The sequence below is a fragment of the Verticillium nonalfalfae genome (genome assembly GCF_003724135.2).
Source record: "Verticillium nonalfalfae strain VnAa140/NRRL 66861 chromosome Unknown scaffold_148, whole genome shotgun sequence".
In the NCBI taxonomy this organism is placed as follows: Eukaryota; Fungi; Ascomycota; class Sordariomycetes; order Glomerellales; family Plectosphaerellaceae; genus Verticillium; species Verticillium nonalfalfae.
The window spans coordinates 1,953-11,657 of NW_021167373.1; the positions used below are offsets into that span (position 1 = coordinate 1,953).

Consider the following 9,705-nt stretch of genomic DNA (forward strand, 5'->3'; position numbering starts at 1 on the left):
ATCCATTCTGAACGGGCCAGGAGATGGGAGAGCTATCGATCCATCAGCCAGCGTGATCAGCTCCCTTGAATGGGGGAACTTTGGGGGTATTTGAGGGACGTTGTCGCCCGGATCCTGTTCCCCGGGTGATGGTTCCAGCACCATTCATTCGCCCTTCTCAGCTGAAGATTGACATTTGGGAATCCAGCCCGGCTTGCTTGCTTTTTCTTGACTTCCCGCCTTGTTGCCCTTTCGACTCAGCTTTTGTTTCTTTCTCTTCCTTCCCTTCCTCATTTCCCATCGCCGCACGTTCCACGACCATGACGGAGGGCGTCGCCATCAGCTCACCTCGGCCGGCCACGACGCCGGCGGTCGTCCTCGCGTCGACGCCGGCGGAGGGCGTCCGGGTGCTGGCGCTAAATCGTCCGTCCAAGCGCAATGCGCTGTCGCAAGAGCTGATTGACGTGTTCCTTGGCCATCTTAGGGCGGCATCGGCAGACGATAGCGTCCGTGTCATCATCGTGACAGGGAGCAGCAGCTTTTTCTGCGGTAAGGCAAACAGGCACGCAGGCAGACAGGCAGACATGGAGATTGTCATGTCTCACCATCTGGCCCCGCCACTGCGTTGTCACAGCTGACATGTCAATCAGCGGGTGCGGACATTCAGGAGATTTCTGCGCTCGGTGCGGAAGAAGCGCGTCAACGGCGGTATCTCGAGGATCTCTGCACAGGGATGCGTGGGGTGCGCAAGCCCTTGATTGCCGCTGTCGAGGGCATGGCGGTAGGTGACGATCAGGCGGCGGGCATCTATTGATCCTGTATTGATCATGGGCCCGGGAGGCACATGAGGCTAACGAGCGGTGTGATTCCCTGACAGCTCGGCGGTGGGTTCGAACTCGCATTGATGGTACGTGATCCTCGAACGACGTGGGAGCAGAGGGGAAGAAGAAGAAGAAGAAGGGGAGAGAGAGAAACGAGGAAGGACGAACCGATGTCCACGATGTCTGAGACGCGCGCTGCGCTGAGGTTGAGAAGGTGCGCTAATGTGGATCCCGATTGCTACAGTGCGATCTCATTTTCGCTGCACACGGTAGTCGCTTCGGGCTCCCCGAGGTCACAATCGGCCTGCTGCCCGGTGCAGGGGGCACCCAGAGGTTGACGAACGCCGTGGGTAAATTTAGAGTAAGCTTTGTGGTTGCGCGCGTTGGTTGTGCGCATCGGCAGACACGGCCACGTTGCTGATCCTGACCGCGACGACAGGCCATGAAGATGATCCTTTTGGGTGCACCCATCCCAGCCGCCGAGGCCCTCGACGCCGGTCTCGTGGCCGCGCTGTTTGACGACGGCCAGGTGCTCGACAACGTTCTCGCCGTCGCCCAACGCCTGGCCAGCTCGAGCCGGATTGCATTGTCTCTGGCCAAAGAATCCATCTGCCGAGGTACGCAAGCTTGCTCCTTTGTCTTCCCGTCCCGCCTTGCCCCGGGCCGTGTCCCCCGGGCCCGAGGGGGGTTCCACAAGCTAGATGGTGTGACTTTGTCCCGAAACACCGAGCTCACCGGAATGCAGCCGATGATCTGGGTCGCGACGACGATTTTGAGCGAAGCCTCTATTACTATTCATTCGGCACGCGGGACAAGACCGAAGGCGTGGCAGCATTTCTGGGCAAGCGAAGCCCCGAGTGGCCGAATTAAGGTTCGTCAGGGTGTCAACACCAGCCAGGACCGGGTGCGTGGGTGTCACTCGACGCACGCCCGAGTCAGTGCGTGCCCTGTCAGGAGCATCATTAATCAGGAACCAGATTGACCCATACATTCATCTTTCCGAGGAATGTGACGTGGGGATCCATTGGTATTGCCAACCTCATCGTGGTGGGGGCGCCGTGGGATGTGGTCCGGACGACAAACACGGTAGGCAATCACGACTTTCACGTTGGCTCAGGACCTCGCATGTTTGCGCACCAGATTTGATTTTTCCTTTTCCTCTGGTGCTATCTATCTACCTATCTACCAACCTGTTTATCCATCTATCCATCGACCTACGCCGAAGCCATGACGTATTCCCGAGGGCAAACATAAGACAAAGGAAAACTGTAAAATGAGTGATTCGGACACAACACGCAAAACAAAGACGCAAGGAAAGACTTAGGGAGTGTGTTCTCAGCCACGCATCTGGCACGTGAGCTTCCATCCATCCGCGGCATTGCGCTTAGTGCTCGCTGTTCTCCAGGTTAGAGCCACGAAGGAACACATGGTCATCCTCGAAGGTCACCCCTTCAGGAGTACCAGGCCGTTCCTCGGGTTGTTTGACGTGCTGCTGGTAGCTTTGCGAAGGCCAATTGGGGTCCCAGGGGTTCGAGGCGGGTCCAGTTGCCGCGCGCACAAAGGCTTCAGGGTGACTGTTCTCACGGGGACCCAGAGAAGCGTCGACACTACGCATCTGGGGCTTTTGATCAGAGCTGGTGCCGCTCAAGCCCGGAGGCTTAGTGGATCCGTCCTTGGGCAGCGGTATGTCATTGTCAAGAGGCTTGAGGCTGGGCCCATCGGCACGCTCTACACAGAGATAGGGAGCGGTTACGTAGACGACTTGACCGGGTACATAGTAAGCAGGAACCGGGGCGTCCTGGATCTTGGTCAGTTTTTCGACATCTGCGCCATGCGTGGTCGCATCATGAACGGTGTCAAGAGTAGCGCTCATAGACCGGCCAGGGGTGAACGTCGCAGAACGCGGGTCGAGCTGCTTGCGAGTACTATCTTGCGGCATGATCTCAATCTTGGGAGGGGTGTCTTGATGTGGTGTAATGTGAGCTAGCTATAGTCTTTGCTGGCAAGTTTTTGGTCTATGTGACAGGTGCGGATGCTTGATGTATGTGGTATGGCGAGTGGCTACAATAGAAGAGTGTGGCTTGCAGAAGGTTGTTGCTATGGTCTTATATCAAACTTGGCCGACGTGCTGACCTTGGACACTTTCACTGTACGCATGTTGACAACTTGTCAGTGAATGATTTCTAGGAACAGAACGGTGGTCGTTAGATTCAATCACAAAGTCCATTGTTCAACTAGTGAGCTCAGATATCTCTCCTTGAGAGACCTTCGGCCAGGGTCATGAACCGTAGAACAATGCGGTCTGTTACGTACATTCATTTCTAAAGCAAGTAACAATATGTGAGCTACATGGAACAAAGCAACCATGTCCAACTCCCTCGTTCAGGTCTATCAGTCTTTATCAATTGCACAATCCATTGTTGACACCCAGACTCTGAACAAGCAAAAACTGCACTTCCTCGAAGAACATGATCGTTGTGGATTGCCCAGTTCGTTGCCGTTGTGAAGAAGCGGCGCCATGTGTACTGACAGTGCGCTCTTGGGCTCAAGTGGGCCGCATGAAAAGATGATCACGAGTAAGACAGACTGAGATTTGGCACGAGGAAAGCATGAGTACATGATTGCATGCAGGCTATGCTTGGGAGCTAAAAGGGATATGGTCTGAATTCCTTTTCCCCGCTCTATCCAGTCTCGTCTCCATAACTCCACCTTTCGGCGCCCTTGCACGGAAACCCAGTTGAGCTCCTCCAAACCAGGGGTTCAGACCCGTCATCATTCTGTGACAAGGGCATCCATGCGCTTAACAGGTAAAGACCTTGGGCCCAGGGACGGGGTACGTTTTTTCTGATCCGCTGTCAGCAGACGCATCGAGACTTGGCACGGACTCTGATGGGAAATACTCACGTCCGATGTACGAGTTGTAGACAACACCGGGGTCCGTCTTGGTGTACGCGCCGGGGAAGCTGACAAGCCCAGTGGGGTTCGCAGTGCCAGAGCCCGACACCTGGAGCTGGAAGCAGCTGGGGTAGAACTGGGCTCCAGGGTAGGAGAAGGCAGCGTGCAAGGCAATGAGCTCGTGGCGGACAAGGTAGTAGCCAGGTGCCAGGCACTGGGGAATGTTGAACTTGTAGCCACTGTTGCCGCTGACCATCAAGGGGGCCTGTCGATGTACGTTAGTGATGGGCTAGCAAAAGAAGAGAGAGAACGCCACGTACAGCACCCCAGACACCGTTGGCCAGACCCTGCTCATGGACCTTGAACCACACAGCCCTATCTCGTCAGCACATGCCCGTAGGGGCACACGATTTCTCGACTTACTGCGTGCCGGGAAGCCAGTTGTTACACCCAGAAGCAGGGCAACGCGCCATGTAGGTCACGGTTGGGCCGACGTGAGAGTCAGGCCACAGGGTCCACTTGAGGGTGACCTGAGAGCCAGCAGCAGCAGGAGCGTGCAGCTTGGCGGGTGCTGAGCCCGAGATGCCACCTGCGGTCCATCCACCGCATTGAAGATCGATCAGACTGACATCTTCAATGGGTCCGTTTCCCTCCACGCGACGAGAGATGCGATCGGGCTAGTCTTGTCTTAGATGGTGTGTAGGTTTCTTACGGCCTCTGATGACTTACGGCGGGGTTCATGTAAGGGTCCTGGTAGGGCTGCACACGAAACAAAAAGTCAGTCCACCTGAGACGAAACAGACTGCAGTGTAAGACAGACCTGGTAGAACTGGTAGTTCTGACCACCGATGACTGCAGTGTCAACGTAGCCATGGGCAGAGACAACTGCGGCAGTTGCAAGGATAGTTGCGAGGAGCTTCATGATGCCGGACGAGATGGAGGTTTCCCTTAGGGTACGCTTGGCTTGTGAAGATCCTTGCCTCAAGAAAATCTGCGGAGAGCCTTCCATTTATATGCAAATTCTTCATGACTACAGAGGAATGCCTATCTGCGTGACTCGAGGAAGCTGCCAAGACTGCTCGTCGGTTCGCGGAAGAGTATGGTCCGTCACAAGGGAGCACAGCCTAACTGGGGACTTGGGATATGCAGTACAAGGGCCCGCACATATATGAGAGGGCGTCAGACCAGTGCGGGTGTTGCCAGTATGCGAATCCAAATGACATCTAGCGAAGCCTCATGACTGCTTCTAGGCTCGAGATTGATCTGGCGCGTCCAGACAGCCGCATTTGGGAGGTGGTAGAAGGATGGAAGTGTCAGGAGACATCGACTTCTTCGTCCAAACACGTCCCCCGTTGTATTTCTTGGCCCAGAGCGCGTCGATCCAGAGGTCGATCAAGATCTGAGGACCTGCAATGGTGCCCTGCCACGGGGCTCGAACCATGTACCCCGCGTTCAGACCAGGTTTAGAGACCAACATCCCCAGCCATGGCGGCACTTAATTAATTAGAATCATCGGGTGGACGTTTCAGCACGCGGGAATCCCGCCTTTCCCGACCATTGCATAGTGCGCACCAATACAATGTGTCAGCACGTTGATGACCGTATCGCATCTAAGCCGGTAGTGTACCCTCCGATGGACCTGGGTGCCCGATCGAGGTGGCTGCAAGCGGATTGAGGCCGCATGATTGGCCAGATGAATCCATGGACACTCGAGAGCGATTTGCAGCAACTGCAGAGCCGACAAGATACCTCTGGCCTGCCAAAGGGGCTGCGAGCGCATTTGAGCTTGTGAAGGAGTGTGAAAGAAACTTCACTCGACAGCCTGTCGCTGAACAGTCAGGAGAGTGCTCGTCCGATTGCCGAGGGGTCTTTACAACTCAAACCAATTGTAATGCTTCCCCTCGTGGCTTTGGATGGGCAGGATTGCCTTTTTCGAGTATGGTTGTCCCGCGATGAGTCCTCCTCTGTCTACCTATCTTAGGTTCCAACTTGATCAGAGACCTACAGCTCGCAAACTGCCCAACATTCGCCTACTAAAGAGCGATTGTCTTTCTGTTGGGTGAGACCAAGACCCATGACTTGCCAAGGGACAGTCAAGTGCAGAAGACCTGGCGCAGAGGACAGCGAACCTGGCGCCAGAAGGTAAGGGGCAGGCTCTTCGTATGAATACACGACACCCGACTCTCCCCTCGACCTACACAACTCCTGTGGTCAGAAAGGAGAGGCTGGATGCAACATTACCCGTGTTGGCATCTTTTCTACGTATTGATGCGATACAAATCGTCCCTCTGACAAATGAATCGATCGAAAACCGAGGCTCAACCCGTGGTGCTAAGTAAAACGAGTAACCCCCTATGTCCTATCTGTATGGACCCCCCGGCATTTGACCCCCCCCCCAGCTTCCCACCTTTGGGCCCCACTGGGAATCCTCGATAAGGACTGATAAGGAACTTTCGCCCAAAATTTCTGTTTGCTCGTCCTTGACGGCCTTTCCCATGCTCAGCGCTGCTGGTCTCTGGTCTCCCAGCCCCGCCACCGCCAACAACATCACAACACCACATCGACACGCACTCGGCTCACTCTCAAAATGGGCAAACGCAAGGTCGCAGCTCTCGAGAAGGTCGACGCCGACTTGTAAGTCGACAACCTCACGGTCCTTGCGATCCCCAGGGTTCGGACATCCCTCCCGCTAACCTCACCGTCACAGCGCGAGCCTTCAGTACAAGATCCGCCGCGACCCCAACTCGTACGAGGACAACTTCCTCCAGCAATGGGGCCAGTACGAGAGTCAACGTGAGGTCTTCCTCGTCTCCCCCACGACCGCGACCCCTGAGTACACCGAGTCCTTCCACAACCTTGTCGATCTCATCGCACATGTCGCCGACTGCTACCCTCAACATGCCGAGGCCTTTCCCGGCGATCTCAAGGCCATCCTGCTGCAGCACCACGAGGTCCTACACCCTGAACTGCGCGAGAAGATTGTCGGAAGTCTCGTACTCCTAAGGAGAAAGGAGGTCATCGACTCGACTCAGCTGCTAACCACGCTCTTCCCCATCCTCGTATCGTCGCCGAGCAAGTCCCTGCGAACGCTGCTGTTCCAAAAGATCCTTGGCGACCTACGCAACGCAAACTCAAAATCGACGAACCACCCCCTCAACCGCACTATTCAGACCGTCCTCTACAACCTCATTACTGCTGACCGCGCCTCCCCCAAGGCCGTCTGGGCCGTCAAGTTGACGCGCGAGCTGTGGAAGCGCCAGGTCTGGACCGACGCTAAGACTGTCGATGTTATGAAGGAGGCCTGTCTCTCCGACAACGAGAAGGTTGTCGTAGGCGCCGTGCGCTTCTTCCTCGGCGGCGATAAGGAGCGCGAGGAGCTCGAGGACGATAGCAGCGACGAGGAGGCCATCGACCTGCAAAAGATGAAGCACCAGATCGGCATCAACAAAAAGTCCAAGAAGAAGGCTAACGCCTACCGCAAGGCTGTCACCAAGATCCACAAGCAGGAGCGTGGCAAGGAGAAGCCGCACCCGCTCAACTTCTCTGCCTTTCACCTGCTCCACGACCCCCAGGGCTTTGCCGAGCAGGTCTTCCAGAAGCACCTCCAGAGCACGAAGACCAAGATGGTCCTCGAGCACAGGATCCTCGTGCTGCAGCTGGTCACCCGCCTCGTCGGCCTGCACAAGCTAACCATTGTCTCGCTCTACTCGTGGTTCATCAAGTACCTCACGCCCAAACAGGAGTCCGTCACGTCCTTCCTCGCCTGCCTCGCCCAGGCCACCCACAACCTCGTGCCGCCCGACTGTCTGGAGCCCCTCGTGCAGAAGATTGCCAACGAGTTCGTTTCCGAGGCCGCTGCTGGTGAGGTCGCCGCCGCTGGCCTGAACGCCATCCGGGAGATCTGCGCCCGCCAGCCCCTCGCAATGGAGGACACCCTGCTGCAGGACCTCGTGCAGTACCGCAAGAGCAAGGACAAGGGCACCATGATGGCTGCTAAGGGCCTGCTGTCGCTGTTCCGTGAGGTCGGCGCCGACCTGCTGGCCAAGAAGGACCGCGGCAAGGACGCGACGATCGGTCTCAAGACTGGCGAGGTCAGGAAGAAGCGCTTCGGCGAGCAGGAGGCCGGCGGCATCGAGGGCCTCGAACTACTAGAGCAGTGGAAGGAGGAGCAGAGGAAGGCCAAGCGCGCGGCCAAGGGTCTGCCTGAGGAGGTCGGCGAGGATGAGAAGGAGGACGAGGACGACGGCTTTAACTCGGATGACTGGGATGTCGAGTCGGTCGACAGCGACGATTCCGGCGGCTGGATCGCCGTCAGCTCGGATGAGGAGGACGAGGACGAGCCTGCGCCGAAGAAGCGGAGAAAGAGCACAGCCGATAACGAGGAGGCAGACGCCGACAAGGAAGGCGACGCCGACAAGGACGGCGAAGATGTCGAGAGCGAGGTGCAAAGGATATCCAAGCTTGCGACAACGTCGATCCTGACGCCGGCGGATCTCCAGAAGCTGCAGGAGCTGCGCATGGAGGCCAGCGTCAACAAGGCCATGGGCACCAAGTCCAACAGGTCCAAGAAGCTTGAGGAGGCGCTCGCACGACACATCGACGACGGTCTGACGGCGGAGCAAATTGAGGCGCCCGCGCGCCTTCGCAAAACGACCAAGGAAGAGCGCGTCGCCCTGGCCAAGGAGGGTAAGCCCGAGCGCGGCGAGCACAAGAGCACCCAGGCCATCAGACGGTCCAAGAAGGATGCCGAGGGCAAGAGTACGACGAACAAGGAGAAGGCCAGACAGAAGAACTTCCTCATGACACTCAACAAGGCCAAGTACAAGCAGAAGAGGAGTCTGGTTCAGACGAGGCAGGTCCTGCAGGGCCACGTCAACCGGGCCAAGAGGGGCGGCCGCCGGGGCAACATTGGCTGATTTTAGACATGATAATACCATTTCCACTGTTCATTCCGTCGACGGTCTACCGCGAGTGACTCAATAGTTATGATTCGTTGGCATGTCTGACGCAATGCATGAGAAGAGCATCTGTGCGGCTCGCAGCGTTGTCAGCTGATACCATTAACACTCGCCGCTACGGGAATCATGATCAGAGAGTGTTTTGCGTACTATCTAGCAAGTCGTTCCCAGTTGATCATTCCATCACGCCCTGTTCCGTTGGAATAACGCGATAGATATATGCTGAGAGCTCTCAACAACCCCTAATTGTAATGACTTTGAGCACGTGTGATGCGGAACTCTTCTACGGGACGTTACTATTACGCGTTTCATCCAGAAGACTCTTGGACATGACTCTCTTTATACTTGAACTTAACAATGCCAGACTGCGTCCCTCCAGTTATTATAAATTGTTACCTTGATACCTTTACTAGCGTGTCAAGGATCACCTTGGTCTGCATTTAACTAGGTAGCTTCTGGGCGGAATGTGTGATGTGATACATACACTCTTGTCGTACCCGGATCACTATTACTATCTCTGTGTCCACGTTCAGCCGAACTCAGGGCTTCTGTATTATACTTACTCTGAGGCTACTATAGTATAAAGCAAAGGCGCCTCTCTAAAAGTAATACCTTTGCTTCTTATTATAATTAGACTATATAAGGGGTTATAAGTAGAAGTTATATTATTTCTAGATAGTAGATGAAAGTTATTTAGTAAGTAATCTATAGAATACTTTAATATAGTACTATATTTATATCTATAGCCTTTTTACTCTTACCTTTATTTACTTCTACTTTTTACCCTTATCCTTCTTCCTCCCTCCTCCTATCCTCTTCCCTTCTATTCCTTCCCCTTCTATTCTTCCCCCTTCCGTCCCCTTCTATCCCCCTTCCCTCTTCTATTCCCTTCCCTCTTCTATTCCCTTCCCCTTCTATTCTTCCCCCTTCCGTCCCCCTTCCCTCTTCTATTCTCTTCCCCTTCTATTCTTCCCCCTTCCGTCCCCCTTCCCTCTTCTATTCCCTTCCTCTTCCATCCTCCTTCCCCCTTCTATTCCCTTCCCCTCCTATCC

General features: G+C 55.3%; 4 protein-coding genes across 4 annotated transcripts; 2 read left to right on the plus strand and 2 right to left on the minus strand.

Moving 5' to 3' along the window:
• Window positions 1-299: 299 nt before the first annotated feature.
• On the plus strand, window positions 300-1,670 carry D7B24_002066 (uncharacterized protein; the record flags this gene model as incomplete). The annotated part of the gene is made up of 6 exons (XM_028636282.1): window positions 300-528; window positions 630-760; window positions 857-886; window positions 1,045-1,161; window positions 1,240-1,417; window positions 1,546-1,670. 6 exons carry the CDS (start codon window positions 300-302, stop codon window positions 1,668-1,670), a joined length of 810 nt encoding a protein of 269 aa, XP_028491422.1.
• A 514-nt stretch (window positions 1,671-2,184) lies between these two features.
• Window positions 2,185-2,739, minus strand: D7B24_002067 (uncharacterized protein; the record flags this gene model as incomplete). The annotated part of the gene is made up of 1 exon (XM_028636283.1): window positions 2,185-2,739. One exon carries the CDS (start codon window positions 2,737-2,739, stop codon window positions 2,185-2,187), a length of 555 nt encoding a protein of 184 aa, XP_028491423.1.
• An 861-nt stretch (window positions 2,740-3,600) lies between these two features.
• Window positions 3,601-4,617, minus strand: CEL1_2 (Esterase/lipase/thioesterase; the record flags this gene model as incomplete). Its single annotated transcript, XM_028636284.1, has 6 exons — window positions 3,601-3,644; window positions 3,705-3,960; window positions 4,016-4,070; window positions 4,119-4,372; window positions 4,425-4,454; window positions 4,516-4,617. 6 exons carry the CDS (start codon window positions 4,615-4,617, stop codon window positions 3,601-3,603), a joined length of 741 nt encoding a protein of 246 aa, XP_028491424.1.
• A 1,665-nt stretch (window positions 4,618-6,282) lies between these two features.
• SDAD1 (Protein SDA1) lies at window positions 6,283-8,611 on the plus strand (the record flags this gene model as incomplete). Its single annotated transcript, XM_028636285.1, has 2 exons — window positions 6,283-6,329; window positions 6,403-8,611. The coding sequence occupies 2 exons, from the start codon at window positions 6,283-6,285 to the stop codon at window positions 8,609-8,611; spliced, it is 2,256 nt and encodes a 751-aa protein (XP_028491425.1).
• Between the last annotated feature and the right edge of the window lie 1,094 nt (window positions 8,612-9,705).